At 44.3% G+C, this 17,515-nt stretch overlaps 1 protein-coding gene, 5 non-coding genes and 1 pseudogene across 15 annotated transcripts; all 7 read left to right on the forward strand.

The window, feature by feature from the left end:
* Nucleotides 1-77: 77 nt before the first annotated feature.
* LOC129397486 (G protein pathway suppressor 2-like) lies at nucleotides 78-5,558 on the forward strand (annotated as a pseudogene).
* A 2,893-nt stretch (nucleotides 5,559-8,451) lies between these two features.
* EIF4A2 (eukaryotic translation initiation factor 4A2) lies at nucleotides 8,452-17,514 on the forward strand. 10 transcript variants are annotated; one of them, XM_055110773.2, is made up of 12 exons: nucleotides 10,548-10,945; nucleotides 11,042-11,233; nucleotides 12,025-12,070; nucleotides 12,157-12,289; nucleotides 12,559-12,698; nucleotides 13,480-13,648; nucleotides 13,765-13,874; nucleotides 14,107-14,250; nucleotides 14,731-14,868; nucleotides 15,099-15,188; nucleotides 15,409-15,488; nucleotides 16,739-17,514. In XM_055110773.2, the coding sequence occupies exons 2-12, from the start codon at nucleotides 11,205-11,207 to the stop codon at nucleotides 16,881-16,883; spliced, it is 1,224 nt and encodes a 407-aa protein (XP_054966748.1). In that variant the 5' UTR covers nucleotides 10,548-10,945; nucleotides 11,042-11,204; the 3' UTR covers nucleotides 16,884-17,514. The 10 variants fall into 10 exon arrangements, with proteins under 10 accessions (XP_008954015.1, XP_003806678.1, XP_054966748.1 ...); XM_055110772.2 differs by having other exon boundaries at nucleotides 10,558-10,945; nucleotides 12,022-12,070; XM_055110778.2 differs by having other exon boundaries at nucleotides 10,587-10,945; nucleotides 15,917-17,514.
* Nucleotides 12,389-12,457, forward strand: LOC112439515 (small nucleolar RNA SNORD2). Its single transcript, XR_003027785.1, has one exon. It is a non-coding gene; the product is annotated as a small nucleolar RNA SNORD2 (small nucleolar RNA).
* LOC112439442 (small nucleolar RNA SNORA63) lies at nucleotides 13,924-14,050 on the forward strand. The gene has a single exon (XR_003027720.1). It is a non-coding gene; the product is annotated as a small nucleolar RNA SNORA63 (small nucleolar RNA).
* LOC112439512 (small nucleolar RNA SNORA81) lies at nucleotides 14,280-14,457 on the forward strand. Its single transcript, XR_003027782.1, has one exon. It is a non-coding gene; the product is annotated as a small nucleolar RNA SNORA81 (small nucleolar RNA).
* On the forward strand, nucleotides 14,904-15,035 carry LOC112439440 (small nucleolar RNA SNORA63). Its single transcript, XR_003027718.1, has one exon. It is a non-coding gene; the product is annotated as a small nucleolar RNA SNORA63 (small nucleolar RNA).
* On the forward strand, nucleotides 15,216-15,353 carry LOC112439456 (small nucleolar RNA SNORA4). Its single transcript, XR_003027733.1, has one exon. It is a non-coding gene; the product is annotated as a small nucleolar RNA SNORA4 (small nucleolar RNA).
* Nucleotide 17,515: the final 1 nt, after the last annotated feature.

Consider the following 17,515-nt stretch of genomic DNA (forward strand, 5'->3'; position numbering starts at 1 on the left):
TTTCTCCTCTATAGCTTATCTTTTCATCCTTATCTTAACAGGGTCTTTCAAAAGCCAAGGTTTTCCTGTGCGCTCGGAGGAGCCATAGCTGCCAGCTGGGCTGGCGGCGGGTGCCCCCAGCCCCTGTGGGCGGCGGGGAGAGCTGGCCTGGGGGCCGGGTCCCGTGGGGGGTCGCGCAGACAGTGTGTCCGGAGCGCCCCGGGCGGGAGCGCAGGCTGCGGGGCGAGAGGGAAGAGGAGGCGGCGGATAAGGTGATGGCAAGAAGATGGAGGAAGAGCAGACGAAGGAAGAGAAAGGAGATGGAAGAGAGAATGTCACCAGAGGAGACCGAAGGAACAAATTTTGACTTTGCAGGAGAAGCTGTGGGCCAGGCAGAAAGAAAAGGACCAGCTTTTTCTGCAGCTGAAGAAAGTTTCCATGAGGAAGAAAAACGGAGGCGAAAGGAGCAGAGCGACCTGACCTTCTGACATCCGCTGTGAGCCGGCGGAGCCCGATTATTCACGTGGGGACTCGCTTCCTCCTCGGCATGCAGGCAGCGCTGGAGGGCACGATCGCCCGGGCATTGTCATAGCAGCTGACCCAGCCAAGCTGATGTTCGGACCCCACGTGCTTACGACCCGGAAGTCCGTGGGCTCAGCGGCGGCTTTTGCAGGGACCCCAGAGCAGGCAGCCTGGGCGGTGCCGCTGGGACTGCTCAGCCCCTACCTCAATATGGGCCCACATAGCTAGCCTATGGCCCTAGTCGGCAGCTCAGAGCAGTTCAGTGCTCCCTGGGGTGCATTCATGTCCCAGCCACAACCTTATGTTCTGCTGGGCCACTTTCAGCACACCCAGACAGGGTTCCTCCTCTGGTGCTGCTCTGTCTTTGAAACCGCAGATAGACCATGCTAACCAGCACGCAGGTTTCCCTGGTCCATCCTCCCTGACCCCCATGCATGCCCAGGCTCCGCATCCAGGCCCTAGACTCCTTGCCTAATCCCAGCTCCCCGCGAAGATGCAGCCAGCAGGAACGTCTAGGTTTTGCAGCTACCAACCAACCAGGCCCTCAGCGACTCGTCATCCAACACAGCCAGAACCTGTCATGCTGCAAGTGACCATCAGATAGCTTCAATTTCGTCCTGCCCACACACACACACCATGGGTGTGGGTTCCCCCCCGAGTGTCCCAGCCCAAGGCCAATATAATCTACTTGCCATTGGGAGAAGGAGAAGGAGAAGGACAAGATGGAGAAGGAGGAGGAAGGAAGAAGAGAGCAACGGGTTTTAAGGATAAGTCCAATTTATCAATTTTTCCTTTTTATTTTTTCATTTGTCTCAAGCATGTTCATAATTGGTCACCAAAGCATTTTCGTCATGGCTGCTTTACAACCTTGACCAGTATAATAATTCCAACTTTCCTATCATCTCAGAGTTGGCATCCATTGTCTTTTTCATTCAGTTTGAGATCTTCATGATTTTTTTTTTTTTTTTTTTTTTTTTGAGACGGAGTCTCCCTTTGTCACCCAGGCTGGAGTGCAATGGCACAATCTCTGCTCACTGGAACCTCCACCTCCCGTGTTCAAGCGATTCTCCCACCTCAGCCTCCCGAGTAGCTGGGATTACAGGCACCTGCCATCATGCCCGGCTAATTTTTTTGCTATTTTTGTGGAGATGGGGTTTCACCATGTTGGCTAGGCTGGTCTTGAACTCCTGACCTCAGGTGATCCTCCCACTTTGGTTTCCCAAAGGGCTGGGATTACAGGTGTGAGCCATCGCGCCCGGTCACGATTTTTGGCTTAAGTGATTTTTTTTTTTTTTTGAGACGGAGTCTTGCCCTGTCCCTCAGGCTGGAGTGCAGTGGCACAATCCGGGCTCACTGCAAGCTCCGCCTCCCAGGCTCACGCCATTCTCCTGCCTCAGCCTCCCCAGCAGCTGGGACTACAGGTGCCCGCCGCCATGCACTGGCTAATTTTTTGTATTTTTAGTAGAGACGGGGTTTCACCGTGTTAGCCAGGATGGTCTCGATCTCCTGACCTTGTGATCCGCCCGCCTCAGCCTCCCAAAGTGCTGGGATTACAGGCGTGAGCCACCGCGCCCGGCCGGCTTAAGTGATTTTCTATTGAAGTCTGGAAACTTCTGTATTGTTATGTGACTCAAGATCTTTTTTTTCTCTCTGTGTATTTTTCTTTCTTTCTTTTTTTTGTTTTTTTTGAGACGGAGTCTCGCTCTGTTGCCTAGTCTGGAGTGCAATGGCGCGACCTCAACTCACTGCAACCTCTGCCTCCTGGGTTCAAGTGATTCTCCTGCCTCAGCCTCCTCAGGAGGGATTATAGGCGCGTGACACCACACCCGGATAATTTTTGTATTTTTAGTGGAGATGGGGTTTCACCATGTTGGCCAGGCTGGTCTCAAGCTCCTGACCTCAAGTGATCCACCCGCCTCGGCCTCCCAAAGTGTTGGGATTACAGGCATGAGCCACCGTGTCTGGCCTGTTTTTTAAATCAGTAGACTAACAACTACAATTAGGTGGGAAAACAAAACATTCTAATGGATTAACTTCATTCTAACTAGATTATCTGGCTAGGAATATATTTTTATTTTGGTAAAATAGGAATAACATAAAAAGTACCATTTTAACCATTTTTAAGCGTATACTTCAGTAGCATTGTGCATATTCATGATGTGATACAACCATGACGGCTATTCATCTGCAAACCTTTTTCCCCAAATTGGAACTCTGTTCACATTAAACAGTAACTCCTCATTCTCCCCTCCCCCAGGCCCTGATAACCCTCCTACTTTCTGTTTCTATGCTCATATAAGTGGACTCATATACTACGTGTCCTTCTGTGTCTGGTTTATTTCACTTAGCATAATGTCTTCAAAGGTGCATTCGTACTGTAGCATGGATCGGAATTTCATTCCTTTTTAAGGCTGAATAATATTCCATTGATGTATAAAGCACAATTTGATTTTTTGTGTTGTTTGTTTTTTGGAGACAGGGTCTTGTTCTGTTGCCCCCGGGCTGGAGTGCAGTGGCGTGATCATGGCTTACTGCTGCCTTCACCTCCCAGGCTCAAGCAAGCCTCCTGCCTCAGCCTTCCCCGAGTAGCTGGGACCACAAGCACATGCCACCACACCTGGCTAATTACTTGATTTTTTTGTAGAGATGGGGTCTCCCTATATTGCCCAGGCTGATCTCAAACTTCTGAACTCAACTGATCTTCATGTCTCAGCCTCCCAGAGTGCTGGAATTACAGGCGTGAACCACCGCGCCCAGCCACACTTGTTTTATCTACTGATCCGTCAATGGATGCTTGGGTTGCTGTCACCTTTTGGCTATTGTGAATAATGCTGCTATGAACACTGGTGTACAAATAATCTGTTTGCATCCCTGCTATCAATTATTTTAGGTATATACTCAGAAGTGGAATTGGTGGATCATATGATAATTCTTTAATTTTTGGAGTAACTGCCATACTGTTCACAGTGGCTACACCATTTTACATTTCTACTAGCAATGTACAAGGATTTTGGTTTTCCACATCCACACCAACAATTGTTATTTTCTATTTTTTTAAAAAATTAATAGTCATTTTGGTCAGCCGTGCTGGCTCACACCTGTAATCCCAGCACTTTGGGAGGCGGAGGCAGGAGGATTGCTTAAGCCTAGGAGTTCACGACCAGCCTAAGCAACAATTGAGACTCGCCTCCCAACCCTTCCCATCCCGTTCTCTATTTAAAATAATAATAGTCATCTTAATGGGTGTGAAGTGGTATCTCATTGCGGTTTTGATTTGCATTCCTCTAGTGATTAGGGATGCTGAGCATTTTTCACATGCTCATTAGATCTTACTTCAATCTCTGGCTCTGGCTGGCTTTCTCTGATGCCGCTCTGGCCGGGGAAGGACAGCACAGCCTTCCTACTGCCAGCAGGAGGTAGAAGTCCAGATTTCTCACACACACCAGAGGGGATGATCCTTGTTACTGCTGGGTGGGGGCTGGAGTTCCTCATGTGGTCTCCACCGACACTACAATGAGGTGGCCTCATGACGACTGTGCGATCAAGTCCTGATTTCCCAGCGGGCCTTGTATACCACCACCTTAGTGGGATCTGAAGGATCACCTTTGTTCCTGCCCGGTGGGCCTGGAAGTTGAAGCTGCTCCGTGGTCTCCTCTGACAATGTGGTGGTGGTAGTGGCGGGGGTCTGGGGGTGGAGGTTGTCAGAGAACCTCATTACAGCCTCCCAAGGGTAGAATCGTGGGCTCCCCAGTTGGCTTTTGCTGGCATGGGTGTGGGTAGGACCACAGCTGCTTCTGTGGTATTTGGCTGAAATAATGGAATTACTGTCTACAACTTTTCTATCTTCCTAGAATGCCTCTGTCCTGGGTAGAGAAAGCAGCCTTTTGCTGGAGCTTTTCTAGTCTATGCCGGTTGGCTTTTCTGGGTTGCTAGCTTCTTCAGTTTTTTTTTTTTTTTTTTGAGGCGGAGTCTCGCTCTGTCGCCCAGGCTGGAGTGCAGTGGCGCGATCTCGGCTCACTGCAAGCTCCGCCTCCAGGGTTCACGCCATTCTCCTGCCTCAGACTCCCAAGTAACTGGGACTACAGGTGCCCGCCACCACGCCCGCATAATTTTTTGTATTTTTAGTAGAGACAGGGGTTTCACCGTGTTAGCCAGGATGGGCTTGATCTCCTGACCTCGTGATCCGCCCGCCTCGGCCTCCCGAAGTGCTGGGATTACAGGCGTGAGCCACCGCGTCCGGCCACTTCTTCAGTTTCAACTCAGGATGTGTGAAGGAGGAAGAAAACCCAGGGAATTCACTATCATGTGTATCTTGAGGTTCCTACCTGTCTGCCTTCTTTTCCCCACCTCTCCGAGTCTTCTTGTGTTTGCTTTATATATAATGTCCAGGGTTTTCAGTTGCACTTAGTAGGAGGAACAGGAAAAATTTTGCCTACTCCATCTCTCCAGAAGTAGAAGTAGACCTCATTGTTTGTAATGACTAATACACACGGCATACAATTTACTAACCAATCTTCTTTTGACAGCCATTGAAGTCGTTTATAGTTTTATTATTTTAATAGTTTTTTTTCCTATTAAAATAATGAAGGGCCGGGTGTGGTGGCTCAGCCTGTAATCCCGGCACTTTGCGGAGCCGAGACGGGTGGATCACTTGAAGTCAGGAGTTCAAGGCCGGCCTGGCCAACATGGCAAAACCCTGTCTCTTCTAAAATACAAAAATTAGCTGGGTGTGGTGGCATGCACCTGTAATCCCAGCTACTCGGGAGACTGAAACAGGAGAACCACTTGAATCTGGAAGGTGGAGGTTGCAGTGAGCCAAATCGCACCATTTGCACTCCACCCTGGGCAACAGAAAGAGACTCTGTCTCAAAAAACAAAAACAAACAAACAAAAAAAGAACAAAAAAAGGAAAAAGAAAAAGAAAAAATAGAGGAAAAAATTTTTACCTAAAGTATGATTTCCATTATGTTTAAAATCAAACAGACATTCTTGGGGTTGGTGATTGTTTTCTGTCATTTCCAAAAAACGATATAACTATTATTTTTAATGAACTATATAGGAATATATGTATATATATAGTTTATATATACATATATAGTTTATATATACATATATAGTTTATACATATATAGTTTATATATACGTATATATAGTTTATATATGTATATATAGTTTATATATACGTATATATAAATATATAGTTTATACGTATATATAAACTTTATCTCATTTATATGATAAAGATGAAAGATGAGGCCAGGCAACGTTATGAGAATTAAAAGAGATAAATTCCTGGCCAGGCATGGTGGCTCACACCTGTAATCCCAGCACTTTGGGAGGCAGAGGTGGGCGGATCACCTGAGGTTGGGAGTTCGAGACCAGTCTGACCAACATGGAGAAACCCCGTCTGTACTAAAAATACAAAATTAGCCGGGCGTGGTGGTGGATGCCTGTAATCCCAGCTACTCGGGAGGCTGAGGCAGGAGAATCGCTTGAACCCGGGAGGCAGAGCCTGCGGTGAGCCGAGATTGCACCACTGCACTCCAGCTTGGGCAACGAGAGCGAAACTCTGTCTCAAAAAGAAAACAAACAAACATGAAGGATGAGTTGGTTGTGTCACATGAAGAGGGTAGTATAGAGCCCCAGGTAATGGGGCATAGGAGTGGGATTCCAGATACCAGGCCCACATTTCTGGGGTGAGATTGCCAATCATGGTCTTTCTTCCATCCTTCACAGAGGTGTAGGTTTGTCCTGAAGACAAACCTAATCCTGGAGACTTCATGTAATCTCGAAGAGATGTGCAAACTGATGAAAAACAGTGATTTTTTTTTTTTGAGACAGTCTTGCTCTGTCACCCAGGCTGGAGTGTGGTGGCGCAATCTTGGCTCATTGCAACCTCCACCTCCTGAGTTCAAGCAATTCTCCTGCCTCAACCTTCCGAGTACCTGGGATTACAGGCGCCCACCACCATGCCTGGCTAATTTTTTGTATTTTTAGTAGAGACAGGGTTTCACCACGTTGGCCAGGCTGGTGTCAAACTCCCGACCTCAGGTGATCCACTGGCCTTGGCCTTCCAAAGTGCTGGGGTTACAGCTGTGGGTCACCATGCCTGGCCAAAATAGTGAATCTTTGAGGTAAAATAAAGATGTCGCCCAGGCTGGAGTGCCATGATCATGCCAGTGCACCCTCTGCCTCCCAGATTCAAGTGATTCTCCTGCTTTCCTGCCTCAGCCTCCCCTGTAGCTGGGACCACAGGTGTGCGCCACCATGCCCAGCTAATTTTTGTATTTTTGATAGAGATGGGGTTTCACCATGTTGGCCTGGCTTGTCTTAAACTACTGATCTCAAGTGATCCGCCCACCTCAGCCTCCCAGAGTGCTGGGATTATAGACATGAGCCACTGCTCCCAGCCTTAATTTTTCAAAATCAGAAGCCGGCCCCACCTCAGTTCAGATCCAGTGAATCTGGGTGAGAGGGCAGAGTCCACAAGTATCTGCATTTCAAATAGATGTTCCCATTGATTTTTATGCATACCACAGTTTCTGATCACCTGATCTGAAGTACAGCAATGTACTTGTATTTTAGTCTTCCTCTATAAAGGTAGAAAAACTTCTGTATCTTGGCTACACAAAAGAGTTTAATAACCTTGGATCAGCGGATTCAAAACTAGTTCTTAGCTAGTTTAAAAGTCCTTCCGTGGTCCTCCTCAGTTTTCTCCATTTTCTTCAACTCTGTTAATATCTTTACCTATCTTGATGCAAATTATTATCATTATTATTTTGAGACATAATCTTTCTCCATCGCCTAGGTTGGAGTGCAGTGGCGGGATCTCAGCTCACTGCAACCTCCGCCTCCCGAATTCAAGCAATTCTCCTGCCTGAGTAGCTGGGATTACAGGTGTGCGCCAACACAACCGGCTAATTTTTGTATTTTATCCCCCCCGAGACGGAGTCTTGCTCTGTCGCCCGGGCTAGAGTGCAGTGGCGTGATCTTGGCTCACTGCAACCTCCGCCTCCCAGGTTCAAGCAATTCTCCTGCCTCAGCCTCCTGAGTAGCTGGGATTACAGGAGCACACTACCACATCAGACTGATTTTTGTATTTTTAGTAGAAAGGGAGTTTCACCAGGTTGGCCAGACTGGTCACGAACTCCTGACCTCAAGTGACCCGCCCGCCTCGGCCTCCCAAAGTGTTGGGATTAGGCATGAGCCACCACGCCTAGCCTAATTTTTTAATTTTTAGTAGAGACTGGATTTCTCTGTGTTCACCAGGCTGGTCTGGAACTCCTAATCTCAATTGTTCGGCTTGCCTCAGCCTCCCAAAGTGCTGGGATCACAGGCGTGAGCCACCATGCCCAACCACAAATGTTTTTTAAGTTATAGTGTAAGAACATGGCAGTAAGTTCAACTCTCCAAATTGCGTCAGGGGTCACAGGCAAGCGGAACCTAGCCTCTAATTTCCTCAGAAACTGTGTAATAAAAAGAGGTTACAGAGATTATCCTGGGTTTGCCAAAAAAGAAAAAAAGGAAAAGAAAAAGAAAAAGAGGTGAGTAGCACCACCATCTCTATCCAGCTCTGGGCAGTTTTTGTTTGTTTGTTTGTTTGTTTGTTTTTAAGGTGGAGTCTTACTCTGTCATCCAGGCTGGAATGCAGTGGCGCGATCTCTGTTCACTGCAATCTCCACCTCCCGGGTTCAAGTGATTCTCATGCCTCAGCCTCCTGAGTAGCTGGGACTACAGGTACATGCCACCACACCCAGCTAATTTTTTATATTTTTAGTAGAGATGGGCTTTCACCATGTTAGCGAGGATGGTCTCAATCTGCTGACCTCGTGATCCACCTGGCTTAGCTTCCCAAAGTGCTGGGATTACAGGCGTGAGCCGCCGGGCCTGGCCCGGTTATTTTTAAACACTGAAATTACAGATGTAAGGACAGCATGTACTATATACTTTGTGCTTTATACTTTATTATTACTAAATAACAACATTAATAAGTAATAATTAGATCCAAAACACATACATTAACAAATGTCTATATGTCAATAGATTATCTAGACACCGCTTTAAATGTGCAGCTATCACTTAAAATCAACTGATGGGTTCAAAATAATGTAAGAATCTCAAGATGGCATACAAATGCGCCCTGAATGATGAGAGTACATGGTACTTTTTATAGGAAGATGTCACTATCAACACAAAGCATATTTTTTATTATTTATTTATTTTTAGACAGAGTCTCGCTCTGTCACCCAGGCTGGAGTGCAATCTCCGCCTCCCGTGTTCAAGCGATTCTCCTGCCTCAGCCTCCGGAGTAGCTGGGACTACAGGCGCACACCACCACACCCAGCTAATTTTTGTACTTTTAGTAGAGACAGGGTTTCGTCATGTTGGCCAGGATGGTCTTGATCTCCTGACCTCGTGATCTGCCCATCTTGGCATCCCAAAGTGCTGCGATTACAGGCATGAGCCACCGCGCCCGTCTGAAAGCATATTCTTTTAAGGTTTTGTTATTGTTTTTCCATGTAGCACTGACAGATTTGTACTAATTCTTTGCTTCTCTGGTTGCTAGATAGCTTTAGAATTGTCAGCTGAGGCTCTTGAAGAGCAAAACTAAACTACCTTAGTTGGCTTAGATAGGGAAATAATCTGACTTTTAGGATTATTTGCAGTATAAATGATTTCAAACACTAAAGGTTGACAAAGAAGCATTTATAGTTCACTGAGAAGGCTATCTTATTTCAGATTCCAGGTAAGCAGAATCACTTAAATTTAAAAGAGCACGCTCTGTGTTGATATGCAAAACTTTGTTAAAGTATACGTTTTGATCTTTAATTCATTTATTAGTTACAAATGTTATTTACTATTTAGTAAGCACACGCAAATGTGGTAATCACTGCATTTATTAGGAATACACTGTAAGGTTACAGGCAGTGTGGGTGTGGATTTTGACTGTATTTGAAGTTTTCTTACCTTGAAACTTACTTAGCACTTGTAAACCTATACCATAGAGTTTAGCCTTTATTTCCTCTTGAGACTTGAAAATCCTACACCATCTAGTGTAGTGCTAATCCTAAAGAAAACCAACGATTAAGTGTTAATTGTTGATTGGTATCACCCTATGATCAATTGTTTTCACCCTAAGGCTCAAGTGAAACCAAACGGTTGGTCACTTTTTCGATTTAGTATTTTTTCAATTTCTTAGATCTCAGGATATTTTTAGTAGATTTTGGATGAGACAACAAGGATCTCTGACGACCATCATTCTCAGAAAATATCTGGCATCACCTCAAATCTGGATTTCGAACATTACAGAGGGATGAATGAGGAGCAGTACCACTGGACTGAGGGCCTGGCCCACTTTGCCATCTTGGTATTCTTAATCTTTGTCCTAGTTCCTGGCACGATAAGAATTTTCAAATAAATAAATAATTTTTGTATTAAAAAAGTAGTATTTAGAACCGAATATCTTCTATAATATAGAAAATTGAGTCAGCTTTCCCAGTAATGATTCTTTAAGTTGGCCTTCTGAAATATGAGAAAATGTTACCCTGATAGTCTCGATGATATTTTGCACCATGGGTAGGGTTGTAATTTAAAGTTAAATGACTACATATATTGTTTTTTGTTTTTGTCGAGGGACCTGAGATGGGGCTAATTGAAAACGTCTGGAGCTTAAAGACCCGTGCAGTTTACGCAGCAAGGATATTATTGCTCTGAATTTCAATAAATCAACATTTCACTATATATCGGCAAAGTCTACAGCCTTTAAAAAATGACCAATATAGACGGAATCAAAACCGATTTAGTCCCAAAGCGGCACAGAGCTGTATCTGCCAAAGCGTTCATTTAAATTCGTGCGTTCCAAGGAAAATTACTGCTTAGTTTCTATCCATTTGCAAAAGTTTATGATTTTTTCAGGCATTCCTCACACCTGTTAGGTTAAAATCAGTAACACTCTTAAAAAGAAAGCGAGAGACCGGAAATGATATGAGAATAGAATTGGCCACTCCAGAGACATCTGCAAATGACACTCCATTTTTTCTTCTCGCGCTGCAAAATGTACCGGTAAACCGGACTTTCCGGGACTCGCTGGGTGGCCGACATTTTCCCTAGCAGGAATTTTACGTCTCCAAGATCTCAATGGATGTTAACGGTCGGGCTAAATGCCAGGCAGGTCTTCATTGTCGAATTAAACAGCGGTGGGAGCAAGCGGAATAACCGAGTTCCCCTCCCGCACCTGAGTGCCGGCAGCGAGCCGCGAGCCGGGACCTGTCACCCGCGGGAAGCCCCGGCCGCCCGACGAACAGCACCTCCGGTTTCCGCCTCCGGCTCCGGCGCGGCTCCCCCGGCCCGCCTCTGCGTCAGGGACGCGGAAACCCCGTAGGAGCAGGGCGGGCGGGGAAAGCGAGGTTTAACTAACTCCGCAGCGATATTCTTCCGCCGCGAGGTAAAGAGTCCCAACCCAACCCCGGGCCCTAGGATTTCCAGCGACCTGTAATATCGAGAAATTACCACATTTGGATTTTTCTACCAACTTGCTTAGGATTTTATCCGAGGTAACGACCCCAGGATCACAATTTTGTAGCTGACCGAAGCACGGCGAGAAAATTCCTCCGCAAGAAACGGGTTCCGGCCACGAGCCTATAAAAAACGGGTGGCTGGGCGCTGCTGTCTTTTCAGTCGGGCGCTGAGTGGTTTTTCGGATCATGTCTGGTGGCTCCGCGGATTATAACAGGTATGCAGTCTGTCGGCGGTCGCGGTCTGTAGTGAAGGTCATAGGGCGCCAGGGGAGATGATAGTGGATGGCACGGAGGCAAAAACTCTAAATTAATGGACGTTTTCTTAGGGTACAGCACTCCTGTGCCCTTCCAGAAGCTTCCATGATGGGTAGGGCCCGGATTGTGGGGAGATAGGACGATGGTGCGAAAGCAGTGGCTAAAGGGCGTTTTTCCTCCCTAAGAGATTACTAAACTTCGGCTGCTTCCTTTCCCAGTGTAGAGCACGGGAAACATGCAGTAAAAAGCCGTGGCGCAGTCCGAGTTCGGTACAGTGTAACCAGGACCCGAAGCTTTATTTTGGGTCATCCACACGAGTTGGGGGAGGGTCCTAGGCTTTACTTGGGGAACGGTTGGAGGCCGCGGTCTCCACTCGGCCACGGCGCGGAGGCGACGGGACAGGACCGGTGCCGGTGAACCGTTGGCATCGCCCTCGCCAGGCCGCTCCGCCCGCGTCAATCACCCGGCTTGCGCATTGTTGGGGGCGGAGTTCGGCGCTCCGAGCTCTCGCGAGACGCTCCGCAGTTGAAACGGGATCGCCATGCGCTCGGGTCCGGGGGGCTGCCTTTCCGGGCATCCGCAGGCCCCAACCTTTAGGGAAGGCGCACAGTGTGATATTCGCCCTGCGGCTGCTGCTTTAGCTTGTGCAGGGGAGGGTAACGTGCTGAGACGGGTTGCAAAGGGCTGTCCGCTTAAGGTGCAGTTGAGGTGGCTTGGAAGGGGTGTCTGACTGCAGTATTCTTGTCAGCAGAGAACATGGCGGCCCAGAGGGAATGGACCCCGATGGTGTCATCGAGGTAAGAAACGGTTGTGGATCTTGAAGCTTTGGAAAGGTGAGTGTGTTCATCTCATTTATGCGTGCATTATTTTTTCTAACTTACAGAGCAACTGGAATGAGATTGTTGATAACTTTGATGATATGAATTTAAAGGAGTCTCTCCTTCGTGGCATCTATGCTTACGGTTTTGAGAAGCCTTCCGCTATTCAGCAGAGAGCTATTATTCCCTGTATTAAAGGTAAAAGAAACTGGCATTTTTAGGAAATTGTTCTACATAGACATGAACCGTAAAAGGGAAAGTAACCTCTGGGGGACTAGCACCTGTTTGTATTCCTTAAAGTGAAATGATGGCAATCATCTTTCGGGACTGACCTGAAATGAAGAGAATACTCATTGCTGATCACTTGATTATTTGGGCATAATTAATGTTCCAAATGGAATACATGGTGTGAAGTAGAAGTGACAATTTGATGTGGGATCGGTAAATGTGTATCCTACTTTTTTTAGGGTATGATGTGATTGCTCAAGCTCAGTCAGGTACTGGCAAGACAGCCACATTTGCTATTTCCATCCTGCAACAGTTGGAGATTGAGTTCAAGGAGACCCAAGCACTAGTATTGGCCCCCACCAGAGAACTGGCTCAACAGGTATTGATAGTGTAGTTCAAAAAAACTGCTTGCGTGTTGCATAGGTTTCAGGTTTCACAACTGTGAAGAATTTAAAACTTAGTATAAATTGGTCCTACCAGATCCCTCCTTTTAATTGTCCATGCATGCAGGGAGTTTTTGTTGAAAGTTTTAAAAGAACTGGGTATGCAGGTATGGTTTTTAGGGTTGTATACTAATAGATTGAGAATCCGAAGCGCTCTCTTGGATGTACTAGATCTGTCCCCATTTTTTAAGTTTGAATGCAGTTGTGCAACATGAAAACTGCAGTGACATGTTACCATTTGACTGTCTCCGTAGTTTGTGATGCATCTGTTGCATGCTATGTTTTCAAAGCTCACTGCTATATTGGCTTTGAAGTAAACCTTCCTAATAAAGCTGTAGGCTTTATTGAGGTCAGGATTATATAAGGCACAATACCCTCTGGGGGAAAAAATCATTTGCCCTAGCTGTAATTACAGAACATAAATTTCACTAGGTACTCCCTACCTACAGTGAAGGAATAATGTAGGAAACGTTATTCTTGAATTGTCTAGCTGATGGGTGGAGCAGCAGCATCCCAAGTTTGACAAGGCATAAGAAAGACATTAAGGGAATTTTACCTTGCAGCAGTTAGGTCGTCTGCATTTTAAGCTTGGAAGTAGTTTTGTGCTGTGCATGCATAAAAGCTGTTGGCAGACCAGATTGTATTTGCCATTATGCTTTAAAAATTAGTCATTGATCCTGGTGTTCTGCAGGATAATAATTAAGGCTTGGTTTTTAGATCCAAAAGGTAATTCTGGCACTTGGAGACTATATGGGAGCCACTTGTCATGCCTGCATTGGTGGAACAAATGTTCGAAATGAAATGCAAAAACTGCAGGCTGAAGCACCACATATTGTTGTTGGTACACCCGGGAGAGTGTTTGATATGTTAAACAGAAGATACCTTTGTAAGTATTGTCTTTAAGAGAGTATTTTTTTTTTTTAACACTGTTAACATAGTTGAAAAGTCAAATCGTATCACTGAGTAGATCTAGAAATGACAGTATGACTTTGTTTCTAACAGCTCCAAAATGGATCAAAATGTTTGTTTTGGATGAAGCAGATGAAATGTTGAGCCGTGGTTTTAAGGATCAAATCTATGAGATTTTCCAAAAACTAAACACAAGTATTCAGGTAAGCATTACTTCACCCCCCTCTTAAAGGTAGAGATGGGGTTTATTTAATGCAGGTACTGTTACAATACAACTGACGTGTTTTATTGTCGTTCCCCCTGCTTAAAGCACTTGATGCATAACTCTCTCTGTCTAACTCCATTCCGTAGTAAGACAGAGACGCTTGGCTTCAAACATTTTCCTTTGGGTATTAATGTGTAAGTTGTGCTACAACATAATTTTCTCTTTTTAAGGTTGTGTTGCTTTCTGCCACAATGCCAACTGATGTGTTGGAAGTGACCAAAAAATTCATGAGAGATCCAATTCGAATTCTGGTGAAAAAGGAAGAATTGACCCTTGAAGGAATCAAACAGTTTTATATTAATGTTGAGAGAGAGGTAACTGTCTGATTGTTAGACATTATTTTACCTTCTTGTATAAGCACTGTGCTAAAATTGCAGACACTAGGACCATGTCTTGGTTTTTGCAATAATGCTAGCAGAGTACACACAAGAAGAAAAGTAACAGCACTAGATTGTAAAGACTGGGGTGGACCTCTTTCTTAATGTCCAATGTCCTTTGTCTTAAGATTTGGTGCAATATCTCATTAGACCTAACAGAATGAAGTTAATTTTTATAATTTCTACGTTTTGAGACTGGGTTATGAGACTGGCTAAGACTGGCCAATTTTGGTATTTTGGGTAGAGACAGTTTCACTTTCTTGAAACCCTGGTCTGGTTGGAACTCTGGGCTCAAGTGCTGGGATCCCAAAGGGCTGGGATTACAGGCATTAGCACTGTGGCTGGCCCAGAATGAATTTTTAACTGAAGAGTTGGAAAAACTAAATGACTGTTAACTTTATCTTCTAAACATTACAGGAATGGAAGTTGGATACACTTTGTGACTTGTACGAGACACTGACCATTACACAGGCTGTTATTTTTCTCAATACGAGGCGCAAGGTGGACTGGCTGACTGAGAAAATGCATGCCAGAGACTTCACAGTTTCTGCTCTGGTAAGAGGTGTTCTAAAATGTCTGGATTTCCACTAAAGCAGGATTCAGACTACAATATAGCTGCTAAGTGCTGTGTTGTCGTTCCCCCTGCTTAAAATAAAGTTGTTTCTTAACTATACCTGTCTGCTATTCTCCTGTAGCAGCCAGGGACGCTTGGTCTCATACATGTTGATTAAAATTAAATACTGACCTGACTGGTGATTCTTGAATTAAAGTTTATTAATTTGCAGCATGGTGACATGGACCAGAAGGAGAGAGATGTTATCATGAGGGAATTCCGGTCAGGGTCAAGTCGTGTTCTGATCACTACTGACTTGTTGGTAAGTCTCTTAATGCTTTTTAAAAATCTACCAAAAGTTAGCTTTTTGGGGGGCAGGTTTTTAAGTAACCTTTGCCAACTTGGGCTATTTGGAAGAGTAAAAGACCACACTCCACAGTGGGCTATACCACTTAGTATAGTTCGCTACTATTTTGTGGCCTACATGACAGGTGTCAAGTTTTTTTGAATCAGAATTTTTAAAACATGCCATTGTGTTTCAGGCTCGCGGGATTGATGTGCAACAAGTGTCTTTGGTTATAAATTATGATCTACCTACCAATCGTGAAAACTATATTCACAGGTGAGAAGCCAGCATCTTGGCTGTATTGAAAAAAATTCATACATTTTTCTACTGTGATTTGTATGAAAGGTAACATCAAATCAAGGAATAGATTCAGTAAAGTCAGTAGTGTTCAGTAAGATGATGTAATTAAATTTGTACTAGGGAAGGTTGATGAGAACAAAGTGGGAAAACTTGTAAACATTGCCCAGATTGTGGACGTAGGTTTTTTTTCCACAATTGTTGGTCTTACCTTATGCTTGAGCTTTTAGTGATGTTCTTGTGTCCATGTGTTTTTCTTCGTGATTTTTTTCTATAGTTGGGATTTTCTTGGTGTCGCCTGGTAGCAATTTGAGTGAACCCTGGTTTAGTTATAGTGGCTTTATCCCTAAATAAATTGAATTGTACTTTGTTATATGATGTAAAAAAAGACTTTTTAAAAAATACAGGAGTCGATAGCAGCAGTTGATGACGAGATGGCACTCAGAAACGGCGTTGACGTAATTTAGGACGTGGAATCATAAGCGAAACAGCACACTGTTTGAATAAAGAGCGAGTCGGTATTTATATTTGTTTTTCTTTTGTCATGATTATTTGATTATTTTTAAGTTGCTCCAGCTAAGGCATTTTTTTGTATTAGTATTTCTATCAGGGAACCTTTCTTATTAGGTGGTTTGTATTGTCTGGTTTCTAACATGCAGGTAGCTGTTTGGCAGTTAAACACGTTTAGAGTAATTTGAGTTACAACGTGTGAAACTGAGCAAAAAAGCAGTGATAAGTTTGGGTTACCATACCAAATATTTGTTTTCCCACTGGAAAAAAGTAAGTTTTAGCAAATAGTTAACCTTTGCAGCATTTGTTTACAGTTTACAGTTCCAGAAGTGCGTCGAAATGGATTACATAACTGCTCTTTTATTCCTGGTGTTCACATCTGTCCCAGGCTGACACCTGCTCTTGGCTGGCCCACTTTGGTATGGGCTTTAATTTCACTACCCCAAACACGATACTGTCATCTGCTTTATAATAATGCTCAAGATGCCTGATAAAAATCTCATTTTGCAGCCAGACAAGCCTTGAATCCTTTTGGCACTAACTGCAAAGGAAGATTTTTTTCTCTAGATATGCATTAGCAGCTAGTGCTCCAGTTAGAAGCACGAACTATAACCTTGATAAGTAAACAGCAGCTGGTGGTTAACAAGTGGATCGTCATGTTCAGTAGTTTATACATTATGTGAGAAGTAACATTCTGATTGTTTCTTTTTCTTACACAGAATTGGCAGAGGGGGTCGATTTGGGAGGAAAGGTGTGGCTATAAACTTTGTTACTGAAGAAGACAAGAGGATTCTTCGTGACATTGAGACTTTCTACAATACTACAGTGGAGGAGATGCCCATGAATGTGGCTGACCTTATTTAATTCCTGGGATGAGAGTTTTGGATGCAGTGCTCGCTGTTGCTGAATAGGCGATCACAACGTGCATTGTGCTTCTTTCTTTGGGAATATTTGAATCTTGTCTCAATGCTCATAACGGATCAGAAATACAGATTTTGATAGCAAAGCGACGTTAGTCGTGAGCTCTTGTGAGGAAAGTCATTGGCTTTATCCTCTTTAGAGTTAGACTGTTGGGGTGGGTATAAAAGATGGGGTCTGTAAAATCTTTCTTTCTTAGAAATTTATTTCCTAGTTCTGTAGAAATGGTTGTATTAGATGTTCTCTATCATTTAATAATATACTTGTGGACTAAAAGATATAAGTGCTGTATAAAATCAGCCAATTATGTTAAACTAGCATATCTGCCTTTATTGTGTTTGTCATTAGCCTGAGTAGAAAGGCCTTTAAAATTTTTTTAGAAAGCATTTGAATGCATTTTGTTTGGTATTGTATTTATTCAATAAAGTATTTAATTAGTGCTAAGTGTGAACTGGACCCTGTTGCTAAGCCCCAGCAAGCAATCATCCTAGGTAGGGTTTAATCCCCAGTAAAATTGCCATATTGCACATGTCTTAATGAAATTTGAATGTTAAATAAATTGTATATTCACTTTAAAG

The sequence above is a fragment of the Pan paniscus genome, chromosome 2 (assembly GCF_029289425.2).
Source record: "Pan paniscus chromosome 2, NHGRI_mPanPan1-v2.0_pri, whole genome shotgun sequence".
In the NCBI taxonomy this organism is placed as follows: domain Eukaryota; kingdom Metazoa; phylum Chordata; class Mammalia; order Primates; family Hominidae; genus Pan; species Pan paniscus.